At 40.7% G+C, this 18,725-nt stretch overlaps 1 protein-coding gene and 1 long non-coding RNA gene across 10 annotated transcripts in view; one reads left to right on the top strand and one right to left on the bottom strand.

Moving 5' to 3' along the window:
* The window catches only part of LOC141377988 (uncharacterized), a 31,628-nt gene extending 23,588 nt beyond the window's left edge, over positions 1-8,040 (bottom strand). The window contains exons 1-3 of one of the 2 annotated variants that reach the window (XR_012391225.1): positions 7,608-8,040; positions 7,274-7,494; positions 1,534-7,161 (exon numbers count right to left, since the gene is read on the bottom strand). This is a non-coding gene — a long non-coding RNA (uncharacterized lncRNA). Of the gene's footprint in view, positions 1-1,533; positions 7,162-7,273; positions 7,495-7,607 lie in introns of those variants that run through there. The other variant, XR_012391226.1, reaches the window with a different exon arrangement.
* Positions 1-18,725, top strand: part of fndc3a (fibronectin type III domain containing 3A) — a 143,376-nt gene that overhangs the window by 36,979 nt on the left and 87,672 nt on the right. For 4 of the 8 annotated variants that reach the window (XM_073924233.1, XM_073924230.1, XM_073924234.1 and 1 more), the window contains exon 3: positions 13,949-14,024. In XM_073924233.1, the coding sequence (XP_073780334.1) occupies positions 13,949-14,024 (76 nt within the window). Of the gene's footprint in view, positions 1-7,457; positions 7,782-8,062; positions 8,268-13,948; positions 14,025-18,725 lie in introns of those variants that run through there. The other 4 variants (XM_073924239.1, XM_073924236.1, XM_073924235.1 and 1 more) reach the window with 2 other exon arrangements.

The raw sequence follows: 18,725 nt of genomic DNA, 5'->3' as shown, positions 1-18,725 counted from the left end.
CTCACCTGGGTTTAAAGGGAATTAGCCATTTCTCCTCACAGACACGGTTGCTCCTGAGTCCTGTCAAACCTCCACTAGTTTTTCCTCCATTTCGTGGGTCCAAATAAACCGTAAAAGGGCGCTTTTAACTTCTCCCCCAGCCTCCCGCTGGCCTGCAGCAGGTATACAAACATGCACACACAAGTGAATGCTGCTCTCTCATTGGCTGTAGGCGATCGCTGATGTTATTTTCAGTCAAAACTCAATTCACACGGCATGATTTGAATCGCTGACAGCTCCAGATATTCAGCACGCCAAATACCTCACAGGCATCGGCGACTCATCGGCGATTCTCTCAGATCGCGTCTTTGATCGTTCATACTGCGTGATTGTCACTCACATGCACGAGCAGCGATTTGCCTGTGATTTCAGGCATTTGTCGGCGATTTCTCAAAACCTGTCGGCGAGCCAAAATCGGGGATAAAATCACGCAGTCTGAACTAGGCATAATGGGAGTGCGTCCTTAGACTATTGGAGATCAAGGCCCATTCCCAATTCTACACCTTAGCCCTCCCCCTTACCTTCCCAATTCCCTTTAGCTTAAAGGGGTAGGCCTAATGGGCAGGGGTAGATAGCCCTTCGAACTGAGATTTTTCAGGACCACACTCGAAAAAAAGGTAAGAAAATTTCACCAGAATACACCAGCCACAACGGCAGCATAGCTGCACCCAGTAGGAGAACCACAAATTAGATTTTTTTTTTGTCATTATTATGAATTTTTACAACAAACAAACATATTTTAATACATTCATAACCGCGTTTGTGTTTTACCGTCATGCTTTGAAAAAACGATAAAATAAAAAACGCTAAATTTCGCCATCAATAATCTATAATAATAACTCCTGTACAGCAGGCCCACAACATTCTGACACTCGATGACACTGGAATACCCTGTCAGTAATGTCTAGTGGCTGGGAATGAGCTTTTTTCAGTGTCTGCTATTATGCTAATGCTGTTTTCGTGTGTTTACATAGATGATTATAGCCACTGTGTAAGTGCACAGTACAGTTAAGATCTTATTGCCACGTTATATGGTTATGATAACATAATATCGTAGCCTTCAACGATTTCCTGAATATAAATCCCAATGAATAACGCAACTGGAATAACTACAGCAGTCTCGATCATCAACCTCATATGAAGCAAGAGATCGCAATGGCATATGATGACGTGTGCAGGTGTTGTAGTGCTGGCCCAATTTTTAGGGGTAAAATTTAAAGCCCTTCCCCTACACACTCTGTATCAAGGGCCAAGGGGTAAGGGTACAAAAATAGAATTGGGATTGGGACCTTCGAGATCAAGTTTTTTTTATCATTTGAAAGTGTTTTCCTGCTTTACATTTACATCGCATTTAATCGCTTAGCAAATGCTTTTATCCAAGCTTTTATTTGAGTTGTATTTCATTATTAAAGCTGTCTCCTCGAACAGCTTCGCCAATGGATAACCACCTGTAATTACTCTTCAGATTCACTGAACAATGACTTCAGCTGATTACCATCACATTCCCCAATGACACCTTTATTCAAGCTGACAGTTCTTAGAGAAAGCCTCTGTGTGGCATATCAGGCTAGACAGGAGGAGGACATAGCCACCAATTGCAAAAGGTCTTATTGGACCAACAGATTCAACCATTCTTATTAAGCACTCTGTTGAGAGAATCTGAAACCATCAGTGTTATTGATGTCCTGAGGCTCTTTGCTATGCAAATCAATACTTCCCACTGTGCCACCGTAAGAATCTTTTGCCAGAAATCTTGCTTTGCAACAATAGCGCAAGGTTGTATGTGACAAAATTCAGTTATTGTGGTGTTACGTGCACTAATGCTGAGAGCAGAAGTTATTGGGGAAAAAAAAAGCAGACTCCATATTGAGCTATTTTGTTTGCCATCGAAACCACCGGCAAAATAGCTTTGACATTATGCCAGATTTGACATTATAGTAATTTACCCGAGGCTATGTGAGCCCATGATTCCTGCTCATTTTTGCTTGGCACTCTCATCGAGGGGCTCCTTTTCAACGTCAGTTTCATGCCGGCTCAGCTGCAGTGCCACGTTGCCACACGGTAAACAATTAAAGAGGAACAAATAGTGAGGAACCTGAGCCCCTGACTCATCGGTTGAAGCACAGACGTCAGTTGCTAACAGCCATGAACGCAACGGCACCGCTGGCCCATCTCCAGGGTAATAAAGCCAGCGCTAACCACTGTAGCTGTGTTTGCTAATCACTCTCGCTTCCCCCTGCCTGATGGCCTTGTGCCGAAACCCAGCAAGTTCACCATGGCCATGACGCATTAGAGCAACAATGTTCCCATTTCTAATCTTTGCTCGTGCAAATCATTGTCACTCAGCCACCTGGATGTGAAGTTTCTTATCTCTGACATTTTACTGCCCCGTTTTATAGTCAAGAAATTGGCTTCCAGTTTGCTTGATCATGTACTGAGACGAAATGCGTAGATGGACACTTTAAAGAGGTTTTGTGTGGACTATCAAAGATACAGTGGATCATAGTAATGTTCCAAGCTGCTCTAATTTATGTTTTAAGCTTTTTGTCATTTTTTGCTGAATATTTGTCAGATGGAGGTACGGTACGGGTTGTTACACTTTTATGGCTGTTTCCACTGTCAAAAGGTAGCTAAAATGGCCTGTTTCTACTGAGTGGTACAGTACAATATGGTTCGGTATGCTTTTATGGCTGTTTCCGCTGTTAAAAGGTACCTAAAATGGCCTGTTTCCTAGACCTGTGAACCTACACTGGTCTCACGGTTCGGTTACGATTATTATGCCATCGATTCGGTTCAGTTCGATATCTCGGTGCATTGGCGGTGCTTTTCATACACAGTTTTAGATTTTCTTTACAGCAGCAATTCTTGTATCAAAATGTATGAATATATTTATATACTATTTTAATACAATTTTGTCATTTAATACAAACAGTCAGAAATACAAACTGTACCTTTAAACAACACCAGCATTTATAGCAATGAAAATAAACAAATATAAATATCCCACTCACTTTCTGATCCTTGTCTAGTTCTCTTACACCAATTTGATTGATCATACCCTCAACAAAAATGATTGCGATTGGCTCTTGCGCGCTGCACTCTTCACAGATGAGTGATACCGATAAGCGGCAGGCGGCAGCGGCGATCACAGCTGATCCATGATAGACACGGTTTCTGTATTCAAAAGAATCACTTTAAAACAGCCGAAAGGAGAAGAAAAATCATGCCAGCAGGTCAAATGGGCCACAGTGTGTGTGTGTTTGTGTGTGTGTGTGTGTGTGTGTATGAGAGAGAGAGAGAGAAAGAAAGAAAGATATGAAGTACTTTCATTCTCTCAATCGCAGTGAAATAGGGGCTTCTGCTGTGTGTCTGCGAAAGACTGATCCAGCAAACACACACGCAATCAAATTGTGCACAGTTTTAAGTCATTGGAGCGTTGTAAATACCCGTGCTCGCCTCCCTCGCGAGTCGCGACAGAGCGCAGATGAGATAAATGACAGCACTACATAATAACCGATTATGATTATTACTGAACCGATACCGAATTGTCACGCATCTGCATCGCGGGGCACCGAAGAAACATTACATTTTGACACCCCTACTGTTTCCACTCAGTGGTATTGTACAATATAGTTCGGGATGCTTTCATGGGCGTTTTGACTCTCAAAAGGTACCCAAAACACGCCGTTTCCATTGAGTGATATGGTACGGTATGGTTCGGTACGCTTTCATAGCTGTTTCCACTGTCAAAAGGTACCTAAATTGAATTTCCACTGATTGGTACGGTACAGTATGGTTCAGTACGATTTTTTGGCTATTTCCACTGTCAAAAGGTGCTTAAATTGGCCCGTTTCCACTGAGTGGCATGGTAGGGTATGGTTCGGCATGCTTTTATGGCTGTTTCCACTGTTAAAAGGTACCTAAAATGGCCTGTTTCCACTGAGTGGTACGGTATTTTTCGGTATGCTTTTATTGCCGTTTATCCTGTCATATGGTACCTAAAAGCGAACCGTACTATACCACTTTTTGGTCACCCTTTGCAAAGGGTACCACAAGGTGGAGCTCGATGTGCTGCTGAATGCTATTGGTTTACAGAGATGCGTCACTCGCAGAAGCAGGAATATGAAAACAAAGGAAGCCCCATTTTTAAAAACACAGCCGAACCATTACACCATAATAATATATGCAATTAATAACAAGCCATGGTCAACCTGAGCTCAAACGAAATTCTGTTGTATCCTGTTGTTGTCTTACGAGCCTGTCTAAAGCGCGAGCAGTTTCTCGTTCTCAAGAGAGCTCGCTGCGTGTATATATTTGAAATAAACTTTTTGAGCTCATATTAATAACATGCGCATGATCATTGAAGCGTTCTGTTATCCAATCCTGTCAAAATGAGACAAACGCGAGAGTGAAGTGCGAAAATACAAATGAGAAGCCGGAAAAAACAGCAGCAAATGATGCTTCTGCAGCCTAAAACATGAACAAACTGCCATGTTTACCTATTATCATCACCTTGTAGACTATTATCAACTGGGAATGACGGTATTACTTCCTAACAAGAGGTTACATGTGCTGGTGAAGATTAAAGACACATATGAAAGGTATATGACTGTACACTGAAAAAAAATCTGTAATTTTACATTTTATTTCCGGCAGCTGGAGTGCGGAAAAAAGAAAAGAAAAAGTAAAATAACGGACATTAAATTAGAGAAATTTACCTGAGTTAAAATTCTTTGGATTTTAATAAAGGGAACCCTTTTTGGCAGTGGAAACGCAAGCCTGATAAAGGTGGCCCGTATTGACCCGTACCATACTGTACCTCTTGGCAACCTAAAACATGAGCAAACTGCCATGTTTAACTATTATAATAACCTCTCGGTCACATGTGCTGGTGAAGAGTAAAGACAGATAAAAGGTTTGCACTGACAGTAGGCTGTATGTTGCGTGTTGTTTTTGAACTCAAATAAGGACTAAATGTAGGCTGTGAGTAGTTTTTCTGTAATTGGTAACAAATTTGAGACTGTACAGGTTTGTATGTGTTCATATATGTTGCATTTGTTCATTTCATATAACTGCAGACGTTACAGTAAGCTATTTTTATCATTGATCTGCAGTTCAAATTCAAAATCAAATTATGTTCATACATAGGTTAGTAATTAACATTAATGCACAAGTTTTTTATGTGTTTAATAAGGGTGTCACGATCCTCAATGCTCGATTCGATTACATTTTCGATTTTTCGATTATGAATAATTAATTAATTAATAACGAATTAATTATTTGTAGCCTACCGTTTAAACTACCTGACCTGCATGGTCTTTGTTTTATCCATAAACAAATCATACAGTAAATGAATCAAGGCAAGATACACACATAATTACAACCTGTCAATCACTTTTTTCTGCAGGACTCATGAATAGGCAGTGATCTGTGTCGTTATAATGGCGTCGGTAAAAAAGACGCACAACCAACAGGAACCAACCAACAGTATCTGAGGTGTTCGCTAAAATGACAAAGTACTTGTGTGAAAGTAAAAGATGGAAGCAGTCTACTGACCCGCTGACTGCCTTGACCCGCTGTCTGTGTGTGCGTCTGTGTCTGTGTGTGAATGAGTGTGTGTGGTCACGTGATGTGCGTTTTCAGAGGTAGAGAGGAAGGAGGGCTGCTCAGAAATGCTACACGCCACTGTGGATGTCAAATCGTTGTCGTTCTAAAATGGCATTTAAAAACAAAGACATATTAGTGTAAACAGGGCCTGAGTGTGTATTTTTCACGAGCGGATTTGCAACGTGTGCGGGGCGGAGGATCGCGATGCGCCCATCGTCTATCATCCCAACCGTAATACGTACATAGCAGAGCTTGCAAACTGTGTTTTTTTGTCGACAACACGAACGTTGTCAACATAACTAGCTGGAAATCCAAAATGCTTACACACCGGCGACTTCATTGAAAGAGGAGAGGGTTTAAGCTCTGTCGACGGGTCTCCTGCGTTTGCAGTTTAACAAGCACTTCAACAAGCCTGTTACTTTCCCGCTTGGCAAGCCAAGCTGACGAGACATGGGGCGTGGCAGCATCGACAATTCTATTTTTTGATTCGATAATCAAAGTTGAGCATAAATTTCGATCGATCTCGATTAAAAATCGAAATCGTGACACCCCTAGTGTATAAAGCATCTCTTTTATGAGAAGTGCTTCTCGTATGACCCATACAGCTTTACTTTGACTTTTTGTTGTTGAGCGAGAATGACGTTGACTGAAACTTTGACGTACACCACGCCCACCAAAAGAATACCATTGGTACCTTTTAAGCAGTGGAAACGCAAGCCTGATAACGGTGACCCGTACCAAACAGTACCACTCAGTTGGAAATGGGCCCTAAGAGAAACATCTAAACAAAGGATTTCTTGGCTAATGATTTCCTGACTGATTACACATTTAAAGAAACCCCATCAATTATGCAGTTGCTCATGCTTGTGTTGAATTTTTTCTCATCACATTAAGGAAAGTGATTCCACTATTGGATGAGTCTGGTGTAGAACTTAAAGTACAGGACCATGTTTTTGGATCAGTGCTTGATAGAAGACTGTGAGCTGCCTTCAGGCATTCCTGTCATAAAAGAAAGGTCTCTTGCATGTTTTCTCCAGTCAGAAATATGTCAAAGAAACATATTTTTGCGTTCTTCTCTGTCAAGGACAGGCGTAATTGATCATTTTCAAATGGAAAACGGCTAGGTTCATATCATACAGGGATCTGTCAATCCTATTTATGTATCATCCTTTCACACGTCTCTTCGATTCTGTCTGTTACATCGAAAGGGACCAAAACAGTGCTGTAATAGAGGTGAGGACTGAGGTGCACATGAGAGAAGCTGTTACACTACCTCAACTTCCCATCCTTGCACATCGATCACGGTATTAATAGAAGCAGCGTCTCTCTCTCTGTGAATGGAGAACAGACAGAAGACTGATAGCAGGGGGAGGGAGGATGTGCGTGAGTGTCTGTCGGTGAATGAGCTTGTGTTGCTCTGTGCCTCCTCACTGTTGTCGTCACCAAACCAAAATGTAGAACAAAGGAAAACTTGAGGACTTTCTGGACCAATGCCAGTCCTGTCCTTGGCACTACCTGAAATGTGGACAACATTCGTGTTTTCTCATTTTAGCACCTATGTGTTTGCCACAGAACAGTCACGAGTCAATGCCGGTATGGCACCTAGGGAGAGGTGAGAATTACAAACCGTCGCAGGAAAGAGCAATTGCGTCCACTCATCCATAGCCTTCCTCCTTCTCCTCCCCCTGTGAGCGGAACACGGGCGATTAGCTGTCCTCCTCATTGGTGGCGCGCTGCGGACATCGCCAGGGCTTATTTGTTGAAGGGGTTGCCGTGGAGACTGGCGGTGGTGGCGAGGCAGAGTTGGAGCCAGAAAGAGAGAGAGAAAGAGAGAGAGTCATCCATCTACTGCAGAGAGAGAGAGAGCAGGAGCAGAGATTAAAAAAGAGAACGCAAACATGGGCTTCGTTCCTGTTACGTTGTGAACGGCTTCCAGCTAAGCCAGACCTCTGTCCTCTTACCGATTTAGGAGGGTGAAGAGTTCACACGGGCCCCCATGTGTCGAACACATCGTCCAATCTCATGAGTGAAGCTGGAGAAGGGTGGCTCGCACCCCCGGAGCATAGAGTACCAGATACCTTAAATTCTCGGCCAGCCTGTTGAAGCAGCTGGATGAGAGGGAAATGCGGGCTACCGTAAGTGAAGATTCAGTCTTTTCTCTCGTGTGTGATGCATGCTGGCTAAGGGACCTGGAGAATGTGTCAATAATGCAGACTAGTGTCAGCGACAGATAACCAGCTGTGTTGCAGAACAAAGGAGTGAGCAAGTCACAGTGAAACGAGTGATCGGGGGCTCGCATACATACACAACAGCATGTAGCCGCTTGAACCTAATTCAATAAGACCTCCCTCGGCCACCCCCATCGTTGCGTGTGCTGTTGCTCATGCATCGCTCTTCTCTGCTGCGCATGTGGCTGAGCGAGAACACACTCGAGTGAGTGAGCGAGTGAGTGAGTGTGCAGCAGTCAAGGGATAGCTGGTGTGTCTCGGTGGCACTCATGAATGGGAACAGAGAGTGAGACGGAAGTACAGAGGATGGCTGTGTTAGGGGAGACCCGCAGTTGGAGCCCCAAGCCATGGGAGTTCAGGCGATATAACTGCGACTTCCACCAGAAGTCTGAGGTAAATGAATTCTCCTCGCTGATAGATTTATTGTCTTTGAAATGCAAGCTGTTAGAAACACTGCTGTGCTTCTTGGTAGCTCAAGAGCTTTGTTATTTGTTTATTATCTAGATAAGTGTTCTTTTCTTGAGTTTTTCATACTGAAACTCTTGGTTCTTAGATCAGAATGAGATAGGCGGAAGCTGTTGATTTGTGGTTGAGGTGGAGATCCTTTCGCTCAGTGGGTTTTCACCTCCGGAAGGACTGTCAGTTTCCTAACCCTCAGCTGAGGCGTGAGCCATGTGTTCCTGTTGTAAAAACCCATTGAATCAAAATCAAAATAGTATTTTTGGAAATTGTCCTAAATGATGGCTCGAATAATATTATTAAGATCCTAAATATGTGTCAATTCTGAATGTATTGGAGACGTGCGCTCTGACTGTGATGTTCATGATAAGCCAATTGGCTATACAGCCCTCCCTATTTCCAAAATTGGTTCAATTTGGGATATTATGATCAAGCTAGAGGCTGTTTGTGAGGATACGTTTTGCCAAACGGGAAATTGGTTGTACTTCCCAATTAAATCAGATGTGGGAACTAATTGGTTGTGCCACCAAGACAATAACGAATCCCATTTTGATTATTTTAAAAACATTTTTCTTGTTGATTCAATCAAAATGTCATGAAAAACAAGCCATGAGTACTCCTGTTTTTCTTCCAATGGAAGTCTGAGGTAAATGAATTGTCCTCGCTGATAGATGTATTGTCTTTAAAATGCAAGCTGTTAGAACCTCTGCTGTGCTTCTTGGTAGCTCAAGAGCTTTGTTTTTTGTTTATTATCTAGATAAGTGTTCTTTTCTTGGGTTTTTCATACTGAAACTCTTGGTTCTTGGATCAGAATGAGATTGGCGGAAGCTGTTGATTTGTGGTTGAGGTCGAGATCCTTTCGTTCAGTGGGTTCGCACCTCCGGATGGACTGTCAGTTCTTTATTCTTTTAATAATCATTTTTATAGGGGTTTTCACCTTTATTGATAGGACAGTGGAGATTTACAGACAGAAAAGCATGGGGAGATGAGAGAGGAAAAGGATCGGCAAAGGACCTTGAGCCAGGAATCGAACTCGGGTCGCCGCGAGCACCTGGTTACTATATGTCGACGCATTAACTAGTAGGCTATTGGCGCCGACGGACTGTCAGTACTTAACCCTTAGCTGAGGCGTGAGCCATGTTGTAAGACCCCATTAAATCAGAATAGTATTTTTGGAAATTGTCCCAAATGATGACTCAAATAATATTATTAAGATCCTAAATATGTGCCAATTCTGAATGTGTTGGGGACGTGCACTCTGACTGTGATGTTCATGATAAGCCAATTGGCTATACAGCCCTTCCTATTTCCAAAATTGGTTCAATTTGTGATATTATGATTAAAATATCAGGAGGATTTTATGTTATTGCAGCAGCTAGAGGCTGTTTGTGAGTGGATACGTTTGCCAAAAGGGAAATTGGTTGTACTTCACAAATAGTTCCGATGTGGGAACTGATTGGTTGTGCCAACGAGACAATAACGAATCCCATTTTAATGATTTTTCTTTTCTTGTTGATTCAATCAAAATGTTATGGAAAACTAGCCATGAGTACTCCTGTTTTTTTCCAATGGAAGTGTGAGGTAAATGAATTGTCTTTAAAATGCAAGCTGTTAGAAACACTGCTGTCCTTCTTGGTAGCTCAAGAGCTTTGTTATTTGTTTATTATCTAGATAAGTGTTTTTTTCTAGAGTTTTTCATACTGAAACTCTTGGTTCTTAGGTCAGAAAGAGATTGGCGGAAGCTGTTGATTTGTGGTTGAGGTCGAGATCCTTTCGTTCAGTGGGTTTGCACCTCCGGATGGACTGTCAGTTCTTTATTCTTTTAATAATCATTTTTATAGGGGTTTTCACCTTTATTGATAGGACAGTGGAGATTTACAGACAGAAAAGCATGGGGAGATGAGAGAGGAAAAGGATCGGCAAAGGACCTTGAGCCAGGAATCGAACTCGGGTCGCCGCAAGCACCTGGTTACTATATGTCGACGCATTAACTAGTAGGCTATTGGCGCCGACGGACTGTCAGTACTTAACCCTCAGCTGAGGCGTGAGCCATGTTGTAAAACCCCATTAAATCAGAATAGTATTTTTGGAAATTGTCCCAAATGATGGCTCAAATAATATTATTAAGATCCTAAATATGTGCCAATTCTGAATGTATTGGGGACGTGCACTCTGACTGTGATGTTCATGATAAGCCAATTGGCTATACAGCCCTCCCTATTTCCAAAATTGGTTCAATTTGTGATATTATGATCAAAATATTAGGAGGATTTTATGCTATTGCAGCAGCTAGAGGCTGTTTGTGAGTGGATACGTTTGCCAAAAGGAAAATTGGTTGTACTTCACAAATAGTTCCGATGTGGGAACTGATTGGTTGTGCCAACGAGACAATAACGAATCCCATTTTGATGATTTTTACTTTTTTTTTTTTCTTGTTGATTCAATCAAGATGTCATGGGAAACAAGCCATGAGTACTCCTGTTTTTCTTCCAATGAAAGTCTGAGGTAAATGAATTGTCTTTAAAATGCAAGCTTCTCTGAATGGACTGTTTACACAGTGCAAAAGCGCGTACTTGTAGGGAAATGACAATCCGCGAATCTCAGTGCATTGTTACCGGACCAATCAGAGCTTCTTGAGAGTGTGCCTTTCAGAGGAACTAGGAAATAGCCAAGTAGCTGTATATAATGAAAGTAAGATTTATGAACAAAATAATGTGATTTTCTACAAATGAGGCATCAGCACACATTACTTTGCATCTTATAAACAGAAACTCTGCTGTCCTTCTTGGTAGCTCAAGAGCTTTGTTATTTGTTCATTATCTAGATAATTATTAATTTTTAGAGTTTTTCATACTGAAACTCTTGGTTCTTAGATCAGAATGAGATAGGCAGAAGCTGTTGATTTGTGATTGAGGTCGAGATCCTTTCGTTCAGTGGGTTTTCACCTCCGGAAGGACTGTCAGTTCTTAACCCTTAGCTGAGGCGTGAGCCATGTGTTCCTGTTGCTTTTGGCCTGACACATGATTTGAACTATTTTTGCTTGATTTATTTATTGTTTTGCCATTTCAACACATTTGCACTGGATTTAAACCGATGATAGAACAGCAAAATACCCTTTAAACCACTTGTATCTCGTGTTGTATTTTTTCCTTCTTTTCTTTTTGAGCTGATTTTAAATGTGACGCTCTTAAACTTTCTTTGATCGTTCAACCTGGTGAAGTGCGTTTCTCAGTCTCAGTATGACATTCATCACAGTTCATCCACACCTTTTGATGTGACTCACCCCGTTCCAATATCCTCACACGAGGAAGCCACATTCATCAAGCCCTTTAGCTGAAAGGCTGTAGGGAGCTGAACGAGGTGGCATACGTTTTAAAATCAGCCAGTCAAATAACTTCCTGCTGGAGGCTTTCAGATCAGGACCCCTGCTCTACCGAAATAGATCCGCGCTCCCTCTCGTCTCCGAGACAGATGTGTCATCAATAGTGCCCTAACAAAAGCTCAATGGAAAACTGACTCAGAGCGATTTCATGGAACAAGTGGTACTCTGATGAGCACTGAACCGGCCCCTCCATCTCATTTCAGACCCGTGAGAATGACGTGGGTATGGACGTCACAGCCAGTGATGTTGTCCTCTCAATCATCATTCAAGATCCTTGAGTGATCTAATGTCAGTGATTTGCATGCGATCTATTGAACTCTGGACTCCTGCTTTGCACTTCTTTGCCATGTATTGATTTTGGTGGTGTTTTTCCCCCAAGACTGTTGTAGTTGGGGGTGTTTTCAGTGGATTGTATAGTTTAACAATATGTCATCTACATTGAAGTCTGAATTATTACCCCTCCTAAATTATTAGCCCCCTGTTTATTTTCTCTAATTTCTGTTTTACAGAAATGTTTTCAACGTACTCCTAAACATAATAGTTTTATTAGCTCATTTCTAATAACTGATTTATTTTCTCTTTGCCATGATGACAGCACATAATATTTGACTAGATAGTCTTCAAGACACTAGTATTCAGCTTTAAGTGGCATTTAAAGGCTTAACTAGGTTAATTAGTCAAGTTCGGGTATTTAGGCAAGTCCTTGTGTAGGGTTAAATTGTGTTGTGTAGACATTTGTTTTAGTATGCCCCAAATTTTAGTATGTAAAATGTTTCAGCATACCAAAAAGGTTTTAGTATGGTTTGTGTTTATGCAAGTGAGACAAGCGTGGTGCTAATCGACAAGAGAAGGCACCAATAATGGTCCATACACCATACTAATCAAGCAATGCAACTGTTTATTGCTGGTACACACAGCTGATATCAATTATCACAATAATATTCAATAATCATGAATCATACTCATGAACATCATTAATCGAAATACAACAAGATTGCATAAAAGGCTTCTAATGCGAAATAAAGATGAGGTTACATGAATAAAAGACAGATAATGAAAACTTCAAGCAATTTGATACAAGTATATACAACCTCAGAGTTGTGCCATCATTTTCCTCTTCAAAGACTGGGGAGCCCGTTGCAGTCACATTGGAAAACCAACACGTGTGTCCGAGAATGCCCGGCGAAGCGCGCTTATCCCACGGCTGAGCTTCCAATGTTTCAGCAAGAAACCCTCACCTTTATAGTCAAAATTTGGGTGCTGGCCAAAGGTCGGCCTAATAGGTAAGAGAGAAGTGTGAGTTGATCAGGCCCACCTCCTCTCTCAGCTAGTTGCACATTATTTCTGATTGCAAAGCACTAATTTGAGGTTTGTAGTGTCAGCATGATTATCTAGAGTCAATATTCTACCCCCTGAAATTTGGAGAAAGTTAACCTTAAGGTCCGGAGAGCCTTCTCTGGTTATTTGGTCAAACCTAAGTGTCAATATTTTACCACCTGAAATTTGGAGAAAGGTGTGAAGTTAACCTTAAGGTCATGAGACCCTTCTCTGTTCATACTTTTCGCCAGCGGATTTGCAACGGGTGCGGGCGAAGGATCGCGATGCCGATGTTGTCTATCGGACGAACCATACGTAATACGTACATAGCAGAGCTTGCAAAACTGTGTTTTTTTATCGACAACACAAACGTTGTCAACATAACTCACTGGAAATCCAAAATGCTTCCACACCGGCGACTTCATTGAAAGAGGAGAGGGTTTAAGCTCTGTCGACGGGTCTCCTGCTTCTGCAGTTTGACAAGCACTTCAACAAGCCTGTTACTTTCCCGCTTGGCAAGCCAAGCTGACGTGACATGGGGGCGTGGCAGCATCGACAATTCTATTTTTTGATTCGATAATCGAAATTGAGCATAAATTTCGATCGATTTCGATTAAAAATCGAAATCGTGACACCCCTGTTACTGAATAACCATCTCTTTTTCGCTTAATATTCTAGTTAGAATTAAACCGTGCCATGTGGAGAGCTGATGTTAGATGAAGGCAGCAGGAAGTTTAGCCTTACATTTTTTTTTTTTTTTTGTCATCAAGCCCTTTTAGGTTGGGTCGTTCAAATCAATACAGTTTATCTGTATTCAGCGATGTTGGCTGTCATTAGAGCGTTGTAGGTCATTTTATAGAGCAAGAGAATGTTTCCTTGAGGACTGAGCTAAATGGACTTTTCTTGTCTTCTTCAGGTAATCTTGGTGCAGGTAAACCCAGGAGAGGCCTTTACAATCCAGCGAGATGATGGTCAGTTTCAGTGTATCACAGGTAAGTTGTTCTTCTTAAAGAGGTATTTCTGTCCAGTTGAACCCGTGAATGCATTAGTCTAGGAACAAGTGGCATTTCATTTCACCGAAGCACAAGTTCAGACGAGTGTAATTACCACTCTCAGACTTACTCCGTAACCGACTGCAGTAAAAGTGCTGATTAACACCTATAAGTTCTCCTTATTGATTGAAGAGATTTGACTCTCAATGTTTTTACATACTTGAAGGTCCGATTTTTCAACTGTGCATTGACATGTGCATTGTTTTTCTTGTATGCATGATCTAAACTGAAACGTGAAGACAGGGCTGGACGTATAGTAGCCCCCCCTCCCCCCTAAATAAATTCTGTCCCTGTTTTGGAGCGCATTTGCTTACAGATATCTTTAAGCCCTATAACATAAAGCACTTGGGCATCCAGACACATCTACTGTGTTCCTGTATACAGAAACTTGAAACGCTGGTCCCACTTCCAGACTCTTCTGATTGATCCTGTGAAACTAACAGTGATGAGCAACACTGCGTGTGAAAGTAGAATTTCTTTAAACTTGTTATTCTGCCAGAAAACATGTTCCGCAGTAGGGCTGCACAATATATCGTTTCAGCATGAATATCGTAATGGGATCATTAGTCACTTCACAGGATATGGGTGTTGAGGTAGTATTATAGTTCATCATTTGCATGTGTTTTGAATGATTGTGATTATATAATGTTTTTAAAAACTTTCAGGTATAAGAAATTGTATCACTTGTGACCTAAACCTTTAAATAAATTATTTATATTATTATCATTCAGGGACTGTATTTGAATACTTTTCGACTCAGGAAGTGATGAAACGCTTTAGGCCCTATCATTCACCTAGAGCAGTGGTTCTCAAACTGTGGTACATGTACCACTAGTGGTGCGCGGGCTTATTTCTACTGGTACGCGGAGGAATCACTGAGTAATGAAAGAAATTAATCAATACAATTTTTAAAAATTACTGTATTCTTTGTGACATCTCGGTCACTAGAGCGTCAAAATTTAACCCACAGGTTAGAAAAATGAGAAAGAACTGCAGCACAATGCGCTTGCGTATTCCAGGCATACCTAGTTGAAAACGTCTTAACTTTTTAGAATGCCGCACCACGAGTCACATGACAAAAATCAACTGATCAGCTTCATATTTTATATAGAATATAACTTCATTAGACTAATTTATCTCAAACACAGAACACCCAAACACTGCAGTGCTTCTTAATTTTCTCCATAAATAGAACTCATATTAGAGTGCAGCAATGTTCTGTCAGCTTGACATCCTCTGAGAAAAACAGGTTCCCTAGCAATCTACATGCAAGTTAATGTTTCGATTTCAAAAAGTTTTACACATACGTCATATGTACATGCAACATATATTTTAAAATATATAAAAAAATTGTATGAATATGACTTGTTTTTGAACTGTGGAGTGCAGTAGCTGCTTAATATGGCCAACTTCACTGCTTTATTTCAATACTGGTCATTATGGTGGTACTTGGAGAGACCAATTTTTTCTTAGGTGGTACTTGGTGAAAAAAGTTTGAGAACCACTGACCTAGAGCAATAGACACAAGACGTGTTTGGTATCTTGTTGCTATTTTCAGACCAACGCAACTCTTAATTTTCACAGTTTGCGCCACGTTGTTTGAATGGCAAATCCATTTGCACCACTTTGTGGACTCGGACATAGGACATAGGTGTGCTGGTCTATAATAGAAGTGTGTTAAGGCGAATTGTTGAATTATGAAGAACTGAAATAGGCCGTGCCATTGACCAACTAAAAGCTGCAACAATGTTGTTCTGTGTGTTTATGTGCAAGAAATAATGATCCATGATTACCAGATTTAAAACTTCGCAGTGCTAAAAACCGATGTTCTGCCTAGCCAAAGACAAGGAAAAAAGACGGAGCTATACAAGGCCTGGGTAATCATCAACAAGCAAAACAACTGCATTCTGACAGCGAACTGCACCTATTCGGCAGAATATTTGAACATACAGTACATGTTTATATTTCATTCTAAGCATTCAGTGTCTGCAGTTTAATTCATTAATTAAATAATTAATTGTTTTTGCTGAAATCATTGCTGCAATCAAAAACCAGTGTATTATTCAGCTTAGCGTGAACTTACCTGATATGAAATGAGAACTGCAGAGTCCAGCATTTTTAATTAGGTCCTCACTCTATTCGGCTCTTATGATGGCTGTTAGCCAAAGACGTCTGCAGTTGGCATTAAAGCAGTGTGGTGTACGGTAAAATTTAAGTTTTCTATTTTTGGAAATCTTTCGATTTGGAAATCGAATTTGGCATCCTACCGCACAACACGACATGTTTGCTATTGCAAACTGTCGTTTTTTGCAGCTGCTATGCACGGTTGAACCTGTGACGTTGGTTGGTAATTCCTCTATTGGAAGAAAGTTTAGCTTGTATTAAGAAAAAACTCACTTAATTTTCACACATTATTTCTGAAACCACGACAGTATTTTTGTGCTTGTCTAGAAAAGGCTTCTTGATTTAAAATGTTTTTCGATATTTGGACCAGAAACAGAAGAAACACATTTTTTGCTGTGCAGAAACACACTGAATCTCTAAACACAGTTTCCATTTTCTCTGTAACTTCATTGCTTGATATATTGCATGGGAGAAACAAATATGCAGACTCGTAATAAAGTAAATCACTTTGTCGCCGCATTTTATTTGATTGTCGCCTGGGTTGAATTGGTCAATGGGGATCTTTTGAGAGTTGTGCATTAGCATGGTTTAATCATGCTCATTGTGAAAGGGCATTAAGGCTTCCTGTAGCTTTCTGTGAAAAAGGTCAATAATGTTAAACTTTAAAAACAACTGCAGAGAGATTCCCCAACTGAGCAAATCGTTCAACCCTTTTACCAAGCATTGACCATCTAGACCAGGCGTGTCCAAACTCCGTGCTGGTGGGCCACTCTCCTGCATAGTTTAGCTCTAACTTACTTTAACATGCTTTGCTGGAGGTTTCTAGTATCTAGAAAGAGCTTGATTAACCTGTTCAGGTGTGTATATATGGGGTTGGAACTAAAATAAGTAGGACACTGGCCCTCCAGGACCGGGTTTGGACACCCCTGATCTAGACTTTTGAGTTAATTATTGTTGCTCCACTAGTCAATTTAATTCACGTTCATGTCTAAAGTGCTTTTACAATGTAGATTGTGTCTACATAGAAGTTCTAGTAGATTAAAGTTGAGTCAGTCCAGTTTCGAATCGGAATAGGGTCACATTTAACTGGCAGTGTAAACGGGGCCTTAGTTAAACTGTAGAGTTGAATTTTCAACATCAGTAATGGACAGAGCAGAGATCAACATCCCATAATGCAATTCACAACCGTAAATAACCAGAAAACACTTGTGAATCATGAAATACACAAACTGTTAATTAAGAGGTAATATTTTACAGTGTGTGTTCCACAAACCTGTTGCTTCTTTTGGATTACGGAGAGATGCTGAAATACTAAGCGCCCTATTTTGACGGTCCATGCGCAGAGCGCAAAACGCAGGGCGCAAACGCTTTCAGGGTGTGTCGGAACGCGTTTTTGCAAATTTACGGACGGGAAAATCCGCTTTGCGCCGTGGCGCATGGTGTAAAAGGGTTGAGTTTATTTTCTTAATGAGTTATAGGTGTGTTTTGAGAATAAAACCAATCAGAGTCTCATCTCCCATTCCCTTTAAGAGCCAGCTGTGTCGCGCCAAGTGCGCATTCGCTATTTACAGGACACAAAGTAAGTCTAAGTGAAAAAAATGAGCATTTCACAAGCAAACAGTTAACAGTTTTTTAACAGAAAACTGTTAAACAGAGCATCTACTGCGTGAGAATGAGAGATAATGGATCTACTTTCACTTTCGCTCTTGGATAGGGAAACCTTTACGCACAGTCATCAATTAGTCTATAAATAATTAATTGTGTTTGTTAAGCGCAAATATTCGTTTCAAAACTATTTCTAAATTCAGTTCTAATTTTCAGCAAACGAATAAATGAACAATAATGACCAAGTGTGCTCAAAATACTGAGTTATTTCCAAATACACCTGCCATGCCCCATATGGTCTAAAACCTGACAGGTGGGCAAATCTAAGCTTGTTTTTAATAAAACAAATATAAATATGGATATAATAAATAATACTGCTAATAATAATAACATTATACAAAAGCAAATTGTTATGAATGAACTGAAAAAGCCTCCCGAGATGAAAAAGACATAAAAGCAGTGATTTTTCATTTTCATGTAGGCTAGAAAATAATATGTTTTGTAATATTTTAATCCTTTATATTTATATCCTATATCTATTCTTATTATATTCTATATATATCCTTAATATTTAAAATTTTTCATATGTAGAGATATTTGCGTATTGCTCTACATCTTGTGTGTATTATGCAGTGTGTAAGCGAGGCGCAACTCTGTGCTGGAGTTTAGACCGGGTTAGTTTTGGTCTAATGAAAAATCTATTATAGATTCTCAAAATAGCAACGCGCCAGCGGTCCGCCTCAGAACACCTTCCTTTTTAGACCAGAACGCCAATGGGCGCACACATGAGCGCTAATGCATTTGCTATTTAAACAGCGTAGAGCAACGCCTCAAAACGACTCTTGTGCCAAGCTGAAACTAGCAAAAGACTACTGCGCCGCGCCTTGCGCCACACTGCGCCGGGTGTATGAT

This window comes from Danio rerio, chromosome 15, assembly GCF_049306965.1.
Source record: "Danio rerio strain Tuebingen ecotype United States chromosome 15, GRCz12tu, whole genome shotgun sequence".
Lineage (NCBI taxonomy): Eukaryota > Metazoa > Chordata > Actinopteri > Cypriniformes > Danionidae > Danio > Danio rerio.
Note: the sequence above shows the minus strand (reverse complement) of the source record. Positions and strands in the feature narration are given on the sequence as shown.